Consider the following 19,097-nt stretch of genomic DNA (forward strand, 5'->3'; position numbering starts at 1 on the left):
TTTCGGACTGCTCAAGACTGCTCCAGGGAAACTCCATGTTTTTATAATAATTATAGTAATAATTTGCCCGCAGAATTTCTATTGCAAAAGATGTTTTGGACTGTCCAGAAACTGGATTATTTTTGAAAGAACTGGCCTTTGGTTGCTCCCAAAACTCAATTCCATCCCCAGATGTCAGTTGCTTGACGCCAATTTGATGCGACGCCAATCTTTTAAATCTTCATCAAAAGTTTCTGGTTCTTGCCAAAAGTTAATAGGCCACAAGCAATTCAAAATAGTACAAGCTTCCTCTAATGCGAGGTTAAAACGTCAACGGCAGTTTTTCACATGATGATGCACCTCAAACTTTCACCTGGAAAAAATGAAGGAACCCTCACCGGGCGGAGCGTCGGGGAACACGTTGTAGGGAATGTTGAAGCCGTAGTTGACGTTCTGTCCCGGCATGTATTCTGGCGGCGGTGGGGCGTAGTACGGTCCCGGTGGCGGGCAGTACGGAGGGGGAGCCATTCCTGCCCCAAACTGAGAGGCTACAAGGAACCGGAAGGGAGAAATAAGTAACCACAGCATCCACCACTTGCACAACACACCAACTCAGAAAGATAGAAAATTTATCAATATAAAAAAAAGGCCTAATAGCCAGCTATTCTGAGTGTGGGAAAGAAAAGGAGATAAAAGAGCATGGATAGAGGCTGAGAGAGATGAAGATGGTGGAGAAATGAAAGATGGAAGAATGGCTATATACAAAAGATGCCTATACTTATACAGTCCATGTGTTATAGTTTATCAAGACTGCTTAGTGGAGTACTCTGGGATACCCGTTTCAGCAGCCAACTCCACACTACACTAGAGACACTTGCGGTTGTGTTTGCCTTTGATGTTTAGGTTTTAAATTTTGTACAGCACACGAATCTTTCTGTGGTATGAATGTATAAATAGATCCTTCGGTTGCAAAGATTCCAGTATCTAGTTTACCTAGGTGTCTAGTTCACCTAGGGAACAATACCTAGTTTACCCTCACTAGCCTCAGGTTAGACAAACCTCATACAACAACACCCCATTAATTCATGTAGAATAAAATAATTGAACGAATAAAGAACAAACTTCACAGGACTTCGTCACTGGAGATCTGTGGCAGCCAAGTTATATGCATGACTTTATGCGTCACTGCTAGATTTTGCTTAAAAAAAAAATACCCCACCACTTGGCAGCAGGATGGCCATCAGCAAAAGTTAACAGACCACACGTTGACCAGTTCAGGCAAATTTTTCTTCCTCACTCCAGCTTTCATGCACACTGCACCAGTAGTTTGACCCCTAATTTACCATGGAAGCACACACATTAGCTTGTCAGGAAAACTACAAGAAAAACTCTCCGCAACTTTTGCGACTTTGCTTACAACTGTGCCTACTCTGCTACGCCGCAAGCGCTATTCCGATTTACTGCGTCTCCAAGAGAGGGAAATGGCTGCACTCTAAAGGTCATGCCGTGAAGGCAAATATGATACAAAGGCTCTTTTTTTGCCTTCCTATCATGCCCATTTGCAACACTGAGAAATTGGGCAGCACTACTGTGAATTCGAGACAATGCCATGGAAATGAAAAAGAAACCTTCCACATTGTGCCGCAAATGGATGAAAATGCTCCACGTCAAAGGACGTCCAGATAAATGTCATACTTTTAAAATATAGATTTTTCTTCACTCGCATTTAAAAATTACTCCTTTGCCCTAAAATATCTTCCCAGCAGCTGTGTTAGTGACCAGTGATAATTGACATCACACACTTGAAACACCTCCGTGTAAATTTTTTTCGATGTGCAAACGTAACGCTCTCAGCCATGCCTCAAGCTTTATTCATGCTGTTCTGAAGTAAGAAGGTGTTTGGTTTGTCCCACTCTCCATTCATTTGAATATTCCGGTTTTGTCACAGCAAGTGCACCACTACGGATCACCTGTTTTATTACTCCAAGTATTTACGTCCCCCTAAAACGAGTGCTCCACTAACACCTCTAACCATGCTTTTTCGTATTATACAACCCCCACCTATGCAACCTCTTTAAGCAGCCCCCAGATTAAAAGGGTTACAGCAGTTAACGTGACAAAATGCTATTTGTGACTGCTCCGTGTGTTCAACTCGTCCAATACTCTATTTGAATATTAATTTAGAAAGACCAGAAGGAGGCAAACAACCAGGCATTCATTGCAGCTGCCTGGTAAATTACCATGACATCTCATTGCTTTATGGTGCGATTAATGTTATGGCAGTCTCTGAAATTTCATTGTAGCCCAGTGTGCAATTCGCACAATTTTTGCTTGTTCCCACAGTTTATATTGTTTAAATCCTTTCCTGATATGAAGGTGTGCAGTCACTGCCCATATCACCAGTGGTGAAAAGCATTATGAAGGAGACTTCCACCTATGACGACTTTTCTTTGTGATAGTGTACAAATAGACCAGACACAAAAACAATGCCCAGGACACGTTTTACCAGCCTTAAACCTTATGCGGATTAAATATATGAGTGCCAGAACTTAGCTCAGCACCCCTTAAGAGAAATTGAACAGACGTTCCACAGCACATGCACGTGTCAAATGTAACAAGTGTCTGCTGTTATGAAATCCCGAACGAAACAAACTTATGCTCCTTGGAATAAACGCTGGGTGTTGAATCAGGTCTGGTAGTGCCAATCTGTCCTATGTTCTGGAATATGGGAAGCTTGGACTTGTGGAAACACCCTAATAATCACTGAATTAAAAAACAATGGGTCAAAATTTCATAGATTAACAGAAGAACACCCAGCAACAATTTCGCCCTTTTTTCAGAGACGGCTCTGGTTTCCAGAAGCCCGACTATCTCACCTCCCCGCACATTCTACGCATGTACACACGATCATGTAACATCTCCCTACACATTCTAGACATGTACATTCCACACATTTGAAAAAGTAGCAGCATACCAGCCTTGCCGGCTTCCATCATGGCCTGTCCAAACTCGATGGCCCCTCCCTTCATGAACTTCAGCTTGAAGACGCACTGGCCCGTCCAGTTGCCTGCAGCCATTGGAAAAAGAAAGAGGCAAAAAATAAGGGCAAGGTGTGCAAAGAACACAACACAAATCGCGCAAGTGGACTAAAAAAAAGAAAATCACGCTCAACTTTGATACATGAGCATTACAGGTACAGGGCCCAAAAGTTCGCTCTCATGAAACACTTCCGATTCTAGGGTTGGGTGGTGTTAATGGCTGCAAAGTGTGAAATTAGTTCCACCTCCGGTTGCACAAGTAGGCATGCAACACCCACGATTCTAGGTCTAAGCACAGTCTCCATGTTAATTTGCCAAAGCGACTGCACTCATCTTGTGAAGACGGACACACACAAAAAAGAATATTACATGCCTCTCTCTTAAAACTTCGTGCCATTCCACTTTTATCTCGGAGGCTCATTGTTGCCCGTATATAGCTCATAGCTTCTCTAGCTGCTCAATAGAACAAGGAGGGTCAAACAATTACCAGTATACTACACAACAGTTGTGTTCTGAGAATGCCACTACGAAGAAAGAAGCCACATGTAGAAAGCGACTGTGATGAAAGATGAACAGAACAGCTAGTGCAGTTATCCCGTCTGACGGTGCACTTAGATGCCGCATGGTCTAGGGGACTGATTACTCCGCTATTCTATTGTAACTCACAATAAATGATGAAGAGCAAAATTCTGTTCGGTGCGCACAGTGATGAGTTCAAGCAGTGAAATCAGATTATCAGGCTTACTTTCACCGAACAAATGTGCGGAAATTCAGAGAATTGTCTACTAAGGTGTAGAATTTTTACACCACTTATCTACATTGTGATTTCTTATTCATATTGGGCTATGATAATTCAAATAGTTTGGGTTGTCTTATTGCTTCAAGTTTTTCCATTGTTATTTCTGTCCATTATGTACATTTACCCTATTGAAATAACACTAACAGCCTAAACATTGCCAATTGTTTATTTTTTTGCAAATGCAAGGCATAATGGCTTGTGTGTTTCCGTAATATTTTTACATAATAATGTTTTTTTACCTATTTAAAACTCTTTAGTTTCAATGTTATATTCGAATAACTACTTTCACGTAATCTAAAATAATGACTAAATCTGTTACTTCCTCAAGTTATGCATTTTTGCTGAACTGCAGGATGTTAATGTGTAGCAAGGAATGCTACACATTAAAAAAAGTTTTTAAATCAAATCCCACATGGTTTGTACGACCTATCGTCAGACCATTTTCAACCTTTCCTGCTCCGCGCACACCAGCCTCTGGAATCTTAGACACTGAGTCTAACAAATAAATACAGTGCTAGCTTAGCTATTAAAGGGGCCATAAAGACAAAATACAAGTTTAGTTCACCAAAAAAAACTGCTTGGTCCCTGCGACAATGAAACTAATTTTATCGCTTCCAACAAATAATAGTGATATTAAAGAAAACACGTGAAGCAGTGGCGACTCCTCAGCCACTTTCTGGCAACTATTCCATGACATCAAACAATCTCGTTCGTGCCAATAGGCCGCCGAGCTAAGCCACCACCAAGAAACACAGCTGGGCAAGTGTATACCACGGCCTCTAGTACAGTCTACGCTCGTTACAGCGGATCCAGCAACAACAGACTTTCGGTTACAACAGACCATTTCTGTTGGTTTGTCTGGTACCCATGCATTTTAAATGGAGTCCACTCCGCTCACAACGGACCCGGCTAGAGCAGACTATCGGCTACAACAGACTAAATTTTAGGCGAAAATTGTTTCGACTGAACGTTTATAGCGGACTTCCGCGGGGCCGGCGCCCGGTGTGCTTTTTCGTTTATTTTGGCAAGAAAACTATTATGTCTGGCAACATTGCTGGCAGCCGGGTCGTTGGCGCAGCCAAGCCAAGCCAGTGGCTTTTTTTTGTGCGACCAGCGGCATGAGCGGCAAGGTAGCTGATTTCACTGTCGGATAAATTAAGCGTAATTAACGCTGTTGAACACCAGGAAAAACAGGCTGACATCGCCAGAAGTACAGGCCTGTCTAAGCACAGTGTCCGCTGTACCGTCAAGAACAAGGCCGCTGCCGATAAACGCGACTCCGGTGAGATTGAAAACAGGGCAATCGAATACTCGAAGTGGTGCACTCGGAGGCGAGTCTGACCTCGTCAGTTTTTTTATGTAATAAAAAACTCGGGTTCAGTGAAGTTCGGCTTTTATTAGTCCCACGCATGCATCGTTCCCGTTCCGTTCGGTGAAAAAGGTAAGAAATGCCTCAAGTAGGGGTTGTTCCCCATCCATTGTGTGCAATCTGCCGGTAACCGTGCGCAGTCCAACTGGTCTAACTTTAAATTTTACAGCTGACTGTCATCAGATTATTTCATTACATCTGTTTCAATGACCAGAATAAAATCGCTAAAAATGTGGAATCTGCCTTGAGGGAACGTCGGGCAGCGATCCGATTTGTTTGACGAACGGTTTGGGGAAAACCTGCCTCGTCGTGAGGTGATTTAAAAGAGCCTAGCTAATGCTGATGGGCACGACTGATGTTTTATAGCTGGGTTATAATTGCGCCTAGTTATATTCTTCCGTTATTTGCTCAGCTCATCTTGCGTCTTTACACGCTTGACCACATGTGCTAGGCCTTTTCGAAGTGCCGGTGCTAAGTTTTGGAAACGGTGTTTACGTGATTCTTTGCCCTCGCGCGAACACTGTGCAGAGGTGCTGCAGGCGTGTAGAAAGAACAAAGTGTATGTACTATGCATGCAATATCGGTCAAAGTGCCCACTGTAGGGCTCATAGCCCCCCCCCCCCCCCCCCGGTCGGATACTGCATACTTCGGCTACAGCGGACGTTTTTTTCCGGATTCAGAGGGTCCGTTGTAACGGGCGTAGACTGTATTGTTTAATCGCATCCTTGGGTGCTAAAGTGCAGTTGGGTGCTAAAACACGCAGAGAATTGTTTTTGGTTCCGGCCCATATTACACCCCTTCTGTCCATAATGAGTCACTGTAGCACAAAGTTTGAAACTTTTATATTTCTTAAACGTCATTTGTTGCTGGAATTATTTGATTGATCGATTGTGGGGTTTAACGCGCCGACGCAACGCAGGCGATGAGGCGCGCCGTAGTGGAGGGCTCCGGATTAATTTTGACCACCCGGGGATCTTTATCGTGCGCCGAAATCTCGTACACACGGGCGTTTTTGCTTTTCGCCTCCATCAGAAAAGCGACCGCCGCGGCCGGGAATCGAACCCGCGACCTCGTGCTCAGCAGCGCAACGCCTTAGCCACTGAGCCACCGCGGCGGGTGTTGTTGTTGCTGGAATGGAGCTGAATGAGTCATCATTGGATACTTCTTTTGAATTGTACAAAGTTGTATTTTGTTTTCATGATCCTCTTAAAAGGGCCATGCATACAAAACACAAGTTTGGTTCATTTGAAAGATGGCCGCGTTGGAATCATACTGAAACCACTTTAAACACACACTTTGCTCAAATAACCTGTATAATGGGGAAAAAAGAGAATGGCCATGTGGCCCACTAGGTCATTTCCCGCAACAGAGCCTATGATGTCATTGTCGCGAAATTCGGGTCCCTCCAAGGCTGTCTTTTTTTTTTGCTCGCCATATTGCGACCCAGCGGGGGGATGCCGGCGGAGGAGGAATGTATTCGCCGCCATTTCGGCCCACGGGGCAGTGGGCCATGTGTTTCGGCGAGAGAGGGGCGACAGTGCCGCGGCCAACGGAGGTCCCACCCGCTTGGTTCTCGGAAGAGGCGCGGTCCGAAAGACTGTGCTCGGTGCAGCACCGGGTTCACGACTCGCGGGGAGAAGGAAGCAAGAAGTGGCGGTGCAAGGTCATGCGGTTGTGACGCGGCGGCCGGTTCTGTGGGCTGCGCTGTAGCCCCGAGTGCGACGACAGCGGCGACCTCGGCTTCCGAGAATTCCCCTCGAGGAGGGGACTGTGCGCGGCCCAGGTGTACCCGAATTGCGTCGCCGATCAACGGGACTCATCGCAAACGACCGGCGAGCCGGGCATCTTCCCCGACGAGACCACCGACCAAAACCGAGCTAAGACATCCTCCCCTTCTCCGCTCTTCTGCAGACTCCAAAATCGCCCTCTCTATTATCGTCCTCCTTCACGTAGACTACGCGGACTTGATTATCTTCCTTTCTTAGTGTACTGTGTTGTGTGTACGGGTGTGTGTGTGTGTCTAGCGGGCCTAGTGCTAGAGTAGTTGGGGGAGGCTCCCCAGCCCGCCTATTGTGTGCCTTACTCCTCCCCTCGTGTTACGGTCGCCTGTTTCTTAAGCCGAGCTTCGTTTTCTTTGTCTGTATTGCCCTCTCTGTCTGTCTGTTTTGTATTTCCTGAGAATGTGAAGAAAGTAAACGTCCTTGGTTTTGAAACTGTTATTGCGTGCCCCGTCTCGTGCCTCACGCCACCGGCCAATCAGGCGTGGACCTATCGCCGGTTAGCAGGTCTGAAACACATTCTCGAATTCGCATGTAGGGGGGAGTTGTTTGTCGCCCCTCCCGTCCGAGACATCGGCCCCTAAATTACCTCACACAATTCTGTGACAGCCATATGCGACAGCTCTGCGATTGGCGGAGGCCGGCAAAAGCAAATGCAAATTAGGCAGGGCTTATAAGCTTGCTGAACGAGCTATTTGCGCTTAAACGTAATGCATAATCATTTTAGAGCAGTGAGAATGGTGGGGTAAACAATGAAAGTTACGAAATACACGTAAACGTAGAAGTCCCGATGCACACTGCCACTGGTACTGGCCGCACTATGCTTGTTTTAGCTGCACAGCAGTCCACCGTTTTGGAGTTGTCTCACGACACTGGCCGATTGGCATAAGCAGCATTGTCTTTCGTGACCCTGTTTGTCGAGCATACCCCACGTTTCATGAAACGATTACTTTCTACCGTAACAAAAACAAGCCAGGTGCAAATATGGTCAAAAGCAAAGCAAAGGCGGACAACGGTGCGTGGATGAGAATGCTAGCGCCGTCTGGGAGGACTGGGCTGCAGAGCCTAATGACACACTGGAAGATCATTTGAATACCTGTCCTTGTGAGTTCATGGAAGACGTCACACGAAAGCACACAATTAGGTGGGAGAATCAAAATTCTAACCCAAATTGATTATTTTCACACTGAATACGGCATCATTTGCTGCCGGACGAGCACTGGGGGAACTATAAAACACGAAATCTTTCGAATAAAACAAACATATTTTGTCTGCATGGACCCTCTAAAGATAGATGCGGCTTTCAGCTTCAGAAAAATGGCCAAAACCTCATTTTTTTCCCTAAAGTTGCATGTTTGGCTTTTATGTTTTGTATTCCATGTCTTTGCACACAACCAAATTTTAAGTACGAGTTCCCAAAGGGTATGTTATGCCTAATATAAAGGTATAAAAAGAGGCGAGACCAAAATAGATACTAGTGAGTGGTAACAAGTGCACGAGGACAGGGCAAACCAGCTTCCCGAGTGTCCACGCCACTTGGTCGGAAAGCTTCACCTCGGTATCTAGGAGCATGGAGCTAGAGAAATTCACGTTTTTTTCTTATGCCCGATACAAGTCGCTCTGAGCAAAGATCAATTTGCACATCACTGGATCCAGAAAATGGGGCTCCCGAACTATGAAAATATGAAGGTGGGCTTACTTAGCTACGCAGATTTGACTGGGGCACCTTGAAGGGGACCACCTTATATCAGGATGTGACATGAGAAGCACCAGGGCAGGGTCGGCTTGTCTTGGTGTTAAGGAGATAAGCGCTGCTGTTTCCCTATCCTGGTGCACGATCCCAAGGTCACATTCCCTGGCTCACGCAACTTCATTTTAAATTATTCTGTGTGTCTCCCAAAAATTCTTTGCACCTTGCACGTTCCAGGAAACATAGATCTAAAACTCCCGCCTTAAAACAAACTTTACCAACATGTTGCGAACACAGACCAGACGTCCTGCTGATTTTTCTTGCCCCTTACATTTTCACACGACACAGCAAACCTAGTCGACTGTGCTATCTCTCGTATTCGGCGAGGACGAGGGATGTGCTCACCATTCTGCTCGGCCTTGACCTTGCCCTTGATGTAGTTTGCGCCGAAGATGGGCTGCTCCAGCTCCAGCTGGCTAATGGTGAAGAAGGGGAAGCTGAACGACTGCAGGAAGTCCTTGGTGTTCTTGTTCGTGAACACCATCTGCACATGCAAGAAAGGAACCACAGAAAGGGGGATGAACACCACCTGAGAGCCACAGGTAGACGACGCATGGGCACAAGAGTGCTTTGGTTTACAGCCCCTTCGAAAGCAACGACCCTTCCGTTTTCTTTTGACTTTCCATCCCCTTCGGACACTCCGTTGATGTTGGGTCTGTCACGTGTGACGTTTACGAGGTGACATCACAGAAGGCGAAAAGCGTGCTTAGCTGGAATGTGAACTGCTTTTACACTGAAGAGATGGTTGAAAGCTCCCCTTCAAGAAAACTATATTGTTCCTTCCTTGAGCTCTCTTCTCGGATTCACATTAATCATTTCCTTCAAGTCCCATGGCTTAAATGAACTTTGGCAAATGAACAAGCTCTACCATGCCCCCCAAGATGTGACGATTCGGCCCATATGCATGCGTCCAGCTGATGATAAGCCTCGCAACACTCTGATACCCATCTGCATGACCATGCCACAACATTCAAGGCAAGCCTGGCTCTCTCTTTTCATTCCCCCCCCCCCCCCCCCTCCTACTCCCATATTTCTCTTTTGTCACTGCTTCCTTATCAAACAGTGTGCACGCCGTGAGATTCTTGATGCATTTTCCCAGTGTGCTTCAAAACTGATCTGACAACTGACTTCCTTTCCAAGTTGTCAGCTGGTGTTAACAGTATGCACGCATAACGTTGCTGAATTCTCTCATTAGGTTTTTCATTAAGAAGAGGCGCTTGATAAGGCTGTTGCACACTGCCTTTCCAGCTACTTCATTGCAGGAAATGGGCTGTGAAATATTGTGGGCGAGAATCAAATGAAAAATAACCAATGGCCTAGCTCTCTACTAACAATAGTGTAACCACCACCCCTTTCAAATGTCAGTGCATCAATTTCCAAGTTCCAGGTCAAAAAAGCACGCACCATTAATTAATAAGCTACACAGCAGCGCTAATTTGGTAAGTCGACATTCGGTATGACTGGAAAGAAATTTTCAATTGTATTTTGGAAAAATAAATGTTGAGAACATATTTGTCATAAAATTAAAACTGCTGCCGAAAGACATATATACATCCGATATCTACCCCTCACCATGAATAGCACTGAGTGCTTTATTGAGGCAAAACTACAGAATGGCCAAAATTAACCCTGAAAAAAGAAGGCTCTCCAGGCCGGAGCACAGGAAAAGGAAAACATCTGGTCACCATGCACACTGCACAATACAAGCGTTGATAACTTGACAAAACAGGCAGCCTTTGCATCGAAGTGACACATGGGATGTGACTCTGGACTAAAATAACAAAAGCCCAAACGCACCCCAAGTGTCGACTCCACCAGATGTTTGTTCTGCACTCCAGTGAGGGGAAAAACACAGCAGCTGAAAAACTACAATCTTACAACCCTGGCCACTGTAGCTCTCTTCAATTTGGCCTGCACTTTCTGCAGGAATTAAGAATTAGTTCAGCCAGTTCAGCGCAGGTGTCGTCCCTACAGAAGCGGTCCGGCACTTTTTTCGTCTGCTCCTGCACCTCCTGTTCTTGGGAGTGCAGGAAAAGCCGTGAAATCGTCCTGCACTCTCTGCCCCGTCGGTAAATCGAAGAGGCGAGTGCTGCACTACCTGAATGGGTGCAGCGAGTGCAGCCAAATCAAAGACACCTTATATCGCAGCAAGTGAACATGACTTGGCAGTGACTACTAAGTGAGAGAGAGAGAGAGAGAGAGAGTAACCAATCGCCCTCACCCTGTGTGTGGTGAGGTAGATGCGGCCTTTCTTGGTCCCCTGGAACTGGTGGGCATCTGCACCCTCAAACGTCAGGTCCACCCCATCGCAGTACAGCAGGATGCTGGGAAGAGGGGGAAAGGCAGAAGAACCGTGAAGGGTTATCGGCATCCTTCGCTCCCAATCGGTAAAAACATCCCCGGTGAGGCTGCTGGAGTGCAAAACATCTCAAGGGACAAAAAGAACATCAGCCTCTTTGCCCACTTTCTCAAAGGTGAAGCTTGCGGCCCTCCTCAACCACTTGCAAAGTATTTGCAAATTAGCTGCCTAGAAGAAAATATATCACTTGAGGTATGGAAGAGGCACAAAGGATAGATATCTAACCCTCAATTCCCCCTTCATTTGCCTGTATGCATAAACACATGCAGACAAAACTGCTGAGTTCTCGCATCATGAATCTGACAATGCAGGCATCACCATGGCAGGCATCACCATGGCAGGTTTACAGCTTGTCTTCTAATTTAAACCAATTTTTTGTTTGTTTCAGGGGGAGGAGATGTTGTGCAGTACAAAGAATACCTAAATGGGACAACTTGGCACTGAACACTGAAAAATACTAACACCAAGCGTCCGAAGCGCTTAACATGAAGCCAAAGTCATGCCACCGTGGCCCCGCAGCCTGGATTAGCAAAAAGAAAGTGCAAAAGAAAGTAAAAAGTAACATAACGCTTTACTTATTGCTACTCCAGTATCTTGATTCATCCCATTTCAATATAAGCTCCAGCACCCCTTCACATGTAGCCAACGTAGACGAACTAAGATTAGGAAACTACATGCTCTATAAAAATAAAACTGGATAAAACTGCAAGGCCAATCCTACAATAAACCTCAAAAATATGCAAAGCCTTGGACGTGCATTTTAATACAGAGGGAAAAGCAGTGGGAGGGTGCACATATTTTGTTGGGGAAGGGGGGTGGGGGTTTCATGCAATAATACCCATAGAGTTTCATGCACCCATAGAGTTTCATGCAATAATAACTAGAGGGGAAACTGGCGCTAGTGTCAACACGAACTCCGAGGCGGCACTTACACTTCGATGGGAATGATGGGTAGTTCTGGAACCGGATTACGGGCCTATGGCTGCGCAAATCGTGTTTTTTTTTTGTTTTTTGACGAAAAACTTCTATTGCCCGGTTTGGTGTATACAAATTACATAGTGAACAATAAGTTAGTGGCCAAAAGCTGGTTTTGTATGAAACGGTGCGTTTAAATTGAAAGCAAACACGGAGTCGAGGAGGTTTGCAGAGTAGGTTTGCCATTTGCCGCCAACTACAGCGGGACGCGGACTTCTTTAAAAACTGTTTGTAGAAGTTTGGGCCCTTAATATTAGGAAAAGGTTTATCATCCTAAAAAAGAAAATAAACCGATTACCGGATTGCGTAGGATCGAAACGGACCTATGGCTGCGCAAATTGTGTTTTTTTTTTTTTTGATGAAAACTCCTATTACCCGGTTTGCTGTTTACAAATTACATTGTGAACAATAACGTTAGTGGCCAAAAGCTGGTTTTGTATGAAATAAAACGGCGTGTTTAAATAAAAGGCAGACGTGGAGTCGATGAGGCTTGCAGAGTAGGTTTGCCATTTGCCGCCAACTACAGCGGGACGCGGACTTCTTTAAAAACTGTTTGTAGAAGTTTGGGCCCTTAATATTAGGAAAAGGTTTGTCATCCTAAAAAAGAAAATAAACCGATTACCTTTGGAGAAGTTATTCTAGCCTGAATTAGTGACATTCATCAAGCTGGATTCCTATCAGCCGCCGGTACGCCTGGTCTACGCCTTAGGAGCCGGCGTTCGCACGAAAAGTGTGGCTGTTCCCAGCACTTCACAACCGTCGCCAGCTTCGAAGATGCGTTGCTCTGCCGAATAAGTAGCGCCACAACTCCTAATTAGCAGGCAACTACGCCAACTTCGCCGCATACAGCGCCAACATTTGTGTTTTCGTGCTCGCTGTGCCAGCAATTAATTGATAACCCACCCGATTCACAACTACAGTTACAAAACATTTCCACTCAGGGCGGCGTCAGTGCATGCGCGGCATTCTGTTCAAGGAGAAACGCATTTTTGAATGCTTCTTCCACCATAGGCAAATGCGTGCATGCAAGTACAAAACGCAAACGAAACTGCCTGCACGATTCAATCCAGAATAACTTCTGCAAGCCATCGAGTGCCAATCCGAATCCAGAACTACCCATCACGCCCATTGCGGCATACGATTGCAGCGCCAGACTCCTCTCTAGTTGTTATCGTATGAAACTCTATGGTTATAACTACCTCAACCCACACAACCCTGAACATTTGTAACATATAGGGGGCATTTCCACCACAGCCACAGCTGTTCCCTCTTAAGTACCTTTTTGTCTGCCATTTTCATAAGCTCTTAAGAGGCAGCACCTACGCAAAGTAAAAGGACAAAACGATTTGAGAGCTCAGTGCATAACAAACTTTCAGAGCCAGTGTGAAGTTTTCCTCCCTCCATATTTAATCTTCGACTGCACTGTTATGTTGGTTCCAATTTAGCAACAACAAAACCATGTGGAGACCATGAATACCCAGTTTGAGTTTATGGGCGACATACATCAGCGAGATCAAGGCGGCCACAGCGCGCCACCTCAAATATTGTACCCTAAAACTGGTGTAAAGAGCAAGCAAAATGAAGTGGCGGACCATCTATTTCTGCTTAATTAGGTCATTTATTTCCCCACGCATTCTCTCCTCTCCCTGCTCACCCAAAGCTATCCAACAGCCTTGGTCTATTTCCCAAGGCTGTGAAGACGAGAAGATCTTGGCCATGGTGGTTGTTATTGATATGGATTTGAAAAGTAAAAAACAACAACAAAAACAAAAACTGTGTTCACCTTTCCGCCCTTGATAAAGATCGCTAGATGGTCAAAATCTGGAGCTCTCCACTACGGTGCACCTCAAAGTCCATGTGTAGGTTTGGTGCGTTCCCCCAGATTATAGAAAAACAGATGGAATATGCAGAGGTTCTGCAAACTACCTCAACAATGTCCCACAATTTCAACATGCAGTTTGATGTTATCTATAAAGGCAAAATATCAACACTTGGCCATTTTTTGGTCAACAACACTGATATTCTGTTTGTTCACAGCTAGTCTACACAGCTAAGTATGCTGGAAATTTATTAGAGGTAAATCTGCGGCATTTGAGGTGTTCCAACTGCCGAGACCGCGCAAATCTGCCCACGCTGATGTCATGTTTTGGTCTCGAAAGTGGTACAAGGTCATTGGTATCTAACAAAATGGGGGTGGGGACAAAATGCATGTAAACTGACCAAACAAAAAAAAAAAAAACCCCAAAACATGGGATATGCACTATAAACATTATCTTAATACAGTATCTATGTTCGGATCTCTTTCCTAATTGTTTCTCTCTTACAGCCTAAAACCTTGGTGGCTGGCAAGCACTACCTCAGCTATCACGTTTAAAACACCGGTGTAAATAGATAGCAAAGTAAATCCAAAGAGCACAGTTTCAAACCACAGTTTCAAACAAGACCAGGGGAATCAAGTTGCCCACAAGAAAGATGGCGCCACGACAAAGCATCACCGACCAAAAATACCAAGCACCATTTCGCAGCAAAGCTACATCAGTGCACGCGTCTCATTCACAACACTGTAATCCTTTCACTGATTGATTGATTGATTGTAGAGTTTAACGCGCCGACGCAACGCAGGCGATGAGGCGCGCCGTAGTGGAGGGCTCCGGATTAATTTTGACCACCTGGGGATCTTTATCGTGCGCCGAAATCTCGTACACACGGGCGTTTTTGCTTTTCGCCTCCATCAGAAAAGCGGCCGCCGCGGCCAATCCTTTCACTGAGCACTGCTTGGACACCGTGATGAGAAGTTCACATCGAGCCTCTCGATGTGCTGTCACTTCCAGCCTCTCTTTACTCTTTACACTGGGCTCAGCAGTTGCCTCGTCCAAGATAACTTTTGTGAGCTCAAATAAACGTGAGAAAGAAAGCAAGAGGATAAGCACAGCCCCATATATGGGGGGGGGGTTAATATGGGGTTTTAAATACACTGAAGCTATACCTGGACTCTAAGGGATGCCGGAGTGGAGGGCTCAGGATTAACTTTGACCAATCGGGGACCTATAACGTGCGCCAACAATTCTCAAACACACTGGCATTTTCGCTTTTCGCCTTCATCAAAAAAGTGGCCACCGCGGCCAAGATCGACCCCACGTCCTTGGGCTCAGCAACACAATGCATTCGCCACTACAGTGGGTAATGGAGGGAAAAAAATGTCAAGGATTAGATTACAAGGAACTCGTGCAGAAGACATACAATCACAAAGAAAAGGAAGAAGAACTGGAGTTGGAACAGCCATGCAATGTGGAGATCCAAGAACAACACGTGGAGCGGCTGGGCAATTGAGTGACAAATGTTGAACGCTGGGTTAATTTCCCCTTGTTTGTGCCATTGTACAGCCATACCCAAACATATGAACCGGGACACTCAAAATTGAAAAATACTGTTCACACACAGTAATGTCGCTATTGGTATATATGGAAAGCCACATCACCCCCTTTGTTTTGGCAACTAAGCCATGCGTCGTTTTGACTAGTATGGAAAGAAATCACTCTGTGTGTTCTGGTTCATATTTTGGCATTCGCGTTTCATCTGTTTATGACTGTACATGCTGTTTGTGTACGCATAAACAGAGTGACAACCGAAAGTTGGAACGAGAAGTCGGACCAACCCGAAGGCTTTGTAGAGGAACTAAATAAAAAAACTTGCTCTACAAGAATGGATTCGGATGACAGAGAGTACAATTCATTGCAAGCCAGAGGAGAGGTGTTCAGCTTGCAATGGGAACCAAAAGCTAGCTGATAATGGCAAATTCCAGCACCACAAACACCGAACACGATTGTTTCCATAGCAGGTGAAGGGTTAAGGAAGCTGGTTAAAATACACAGCAAAAAATGACCACAACACTCATCTGAGAGGCAAGAAGTTCATAAGTTGAGTATCCATTCACAAAATATTTTTCCATCCTTGGTTTGAGTGCGCTCAAAGGATGCATTTATTTTGAGATTGGCAGCTTTCCATTACAGGAAATGTGGTTTTACTGGCAATAAGCTATGCAAAAGTGCATTTCGTGGAAGCACACGAAGCAGTTCTTTCATCCAAGCAGCCAACCGGTGACTAGGCAAAACCGTAGAACTGTGTAAAAAGCAAAAAGCCTTCGTATGACATCTAGTTCAAGCTCAGCGACTGGTTTCAAGCTCAACTTCATGTGGATGGACATTTTTAACCAACCAGAACACTAAAGCTCCAATGCCTACTCAACATGCAGAAAAGAAAATCCAATAAGATGGCATGGTTAAGGTACTATATAAATATTATAAGCATTGGCGGATCCAGAGGGGGGGTCCGGATGTCCTGACCCCTCCCTTAATTTTTGAACTTATACCCCCAATACGATGACCCCTCAGGTAGTAGAAAAAGTCTAGTTAACGATTTTTGATATTTCTAAAATTTTTCCTTTTCCGAAATATTTGCAAATAAAAAATACTCCTCCTCCTCCTCCTCATGATCATCATCATCATCACTGATTGAAGCTGACCCCCCTCTCAGAAAAAACCTGGATCCGCCCCTGATTATAAGTACTATAACTATTATAAGTAGTTCAAGTACTATACTATATGTTCTAAATACCAAATAATGAGTTTGTTTACAATTCCAGAAAACTAAAGTGGGTGGGACTGCTGCCTTGCTCTAAGGAATGTTTTCGGTGCTTTTGTTTTCTTTGTGAGTTTTTCGACGGCAAACGGTAGCTCAATCTAAAATGCGGGCCGACTTGAATCAGTTGCACCCTAAACCACGGAGGAGCGAACACTTCAAGCGCATTCCATTAAAAAAATACAAGCAAATCAGTACGAGCAAAATATAGGAAGCGAAACTATGGGGGGAAAAAATGACGGGCATATGTGTTCATTTTGCTCTTTCGAGAGACAACTGCAGGCTACGTTAGGCCCTAAACGCATCCCTGCACATTTTGTTTTAGAGCTATGAACCTGCATTTTAAACCCTTCCAACGCCAACGCTAGCTCAATTGCTGACACAGTGACGTGGTAGCCGATAACAACAAATACGTGAGACAGCGCGCCCATCAAAATCCGCGCTACGGACTTCCACGGAGATTTCTAGCCTCGCTTCACCACGCACCTGAGAACCGGTGGTAAATTTCCCGAATAAAGTTAAGCCGTATTCAAGACTGCGGCCTGCGAAACGCCCGAGCTGATCGCAAGACAGGAAGTAAGCGGGGACGACGTATTCTAGTGATAACGCAACCGTCGTGCAAGACCCCAACTATTGACAGTGCGTCGAATTATTCAAAGGAAAAGCCAAGAAACCCTCGTAGCCGTCGCTTATACCTAACCTCCGTGACACGAGTCAGGAGTGATCAGTACGAATTCGGGCTGACGCAAGTGGCACAGCAGCTGTCCATCAGTGAATCCTGCGCAGTACGGTTACACTGCAAGCTGCGCGTATGACTCCGCTACGGAGTTCAACACGGCGTGCCGCCGACCGCACTCTCTTTGCACGGTAAGTGCTCGGACGGCTACGAAACAGCCATCGCACGACTCGAGCGTGATATGGCTGCTGTCACATGAACGAAACGGTGACTACGGGCCACTTACAACTCGCCTTTGAAGATCAAAACTCCGCCCGGTGCGTGAGCGGTGTTCAAAGACATCTTGCAGCACTGGGAACCGTCACACACACAGTCCGGCCGTTTTCGTCGCACCACTAGACGAAGGCAGCTGTCCCTGAGATGACTGCACGGAAATACGAAGTGTCGGGCCGATAACGAAATGCGACAGCTCGGCCGCTTGCGTTGCGTCGCGCAATGGCGATGGCGTACCCAGCGATGACTACGCCCCCTTCTGTGGTAAAACCTCAAACGTAAACAAGTGGCAGATGTGGAGGAACATTTATGCGGCTTATATGCAGCCCCATTTGAGCGCTGCGTGCATTAATGAAAAAAGTTTGGCCTGGACGTCTCTAAAGCTTTTGATAATGTAAAACACGCAGCAATACTCAAGAACTTTAGCGTGCTAAACGTAGGCGTGAAGACGTATAACTACGTAAGGGATTTTCTCTAAAGTCGGACTGAAACCATCAGCTTGGGAGGAGAGTCGCTCGAAAATATTAAATTGGGGAATAGAGGGACACCGCAAGGGTCCGTCCTCTCTCCGACCTTGTTTAATGTAGCGATGATCAGGCTTCCAGGGCGGCTGGACGAAATAACAAACCTGAATAACACCACATATGCGGACGACTTGACGCTGTGGGTGAACAGCTAGGGGTAGCGACGGTCAAATTGAAAGTACACTTCAGAAGACCATAGATACAATAGAGAAATATCTTGAGCCGATCGGGTTGAAATGCTCGGCAGAAAAATCAGAGGCTCTTTTTCTACCATCTCCAAAGAGGAAAAGGAACAGTCCCGCTACGACATTGCTTTACGAGTGAATGGAAATGCCATTCCGACCGTAGACAGTATTAGAGTCCTAGGGCTGCGCATACAAACAAATGGCAAAAACACTGAAACTATCGGGAGACTTGAAGCGAGTACCAGTCAGACGTGTCGGTTACTTAAGCGCATTTCTAACAAGCATGTGGGGATGAAGGAGGCCAATCTCTTGAGATTGGAGAAAGATAAAATTGAAATCATACTCAGGAAAGGGATCAAAACCGCACTAGGTCTTCCTCCGAACACCCCGATGGTAAAGCTTCTAAGAATAGGTGTATCAATTGCACTCTGGATGAGCTCATAGAAGCCGCCACGGTGTCTCAGCATCAGAGACTTTTGAGATGTAAAACTGAAGGAACATCATGGAGCGCCTGGGATTCGAACCATCCAAGCAGACTGATATCGTACCTAGACCAACTAGGAATAGGCTCATGATTATACCGCTGCCTAAAAACATGCACCCGGTATTTCACGAAGGCAGACGAAAAAATAGGGCTATCGCATTGCAGGCCAAATTTGAAGGGAGGTCTGATGTGCTGTACACGGACGCTGCTGAATACGACACTAACAAGACCGCACACACAGCGGTAGTAGTTCGTGAGAGTGGAGACCCG

The 19,097-nt window shown here is 45.6% G+C and overlaps 1 protein-coding gene across 2 annotated transcripts in view; it reads right to left on the reverse strand.

Annotated features, from left to right (window-relative positions):
* Wbp2 (WW domain binding protein 2) overlaps positions 1-17,876 on the reverse strand; it is a 41,791-nt gene extending 23,915 nt beyond the window's left edge. Inside the window, exons 1-5 of one of the 2 annotated variants that reach the window (XM_077671081.1) lie at positions 17,648-17,876; positions 10,935-11,037; positions 9,059-9,197; positions 2,954-3,046; positions 378-527 (exon numbers count right to left, since the gene is read on the reverse strand). In XM_077671081.1, coding sequence (XP_077527207.1) covers positions 378-527; positions 2,954-3,046; positions 9,059-9,197; positions 10,935-11,037; positions 17,648-17,703 — 541 coding nt within the window. In that variant the 5' untranslated portion in view covers positions 17,704-17,876. The remainder of the gene's footprint in view (positions 1-377; positions 528-2,953; positions 3,047-9,058; positions 9,198-10,934; positions 11,038-17,647) is intronic. The other variant, XM_077671080.1, reaches the window with a different exon arrangement.
* Positions 17,877-19,097: the final 1,221 nt, after the last annotated feature.

Source organism: Haemaphysalis longicornis, unplaced genomic scaffold, assembly GCF_048455015.1.
Source record: "Haemaphysalis longicornis isolate Haplotype H1 unplaced genomic scaffold, Haemaphysalis longicornis Haplotype H1 scaffold_5, whole genome shotgun sequence".
In the NCBI taxonomy this organism is placed as follows: domain Eukaryota; kingdom Metazoa; phylum Arthropoda; class Arachnida; order Ixodida; family Ixodidae; genus Haemaphysalis; species Haemaphysalis longicornis.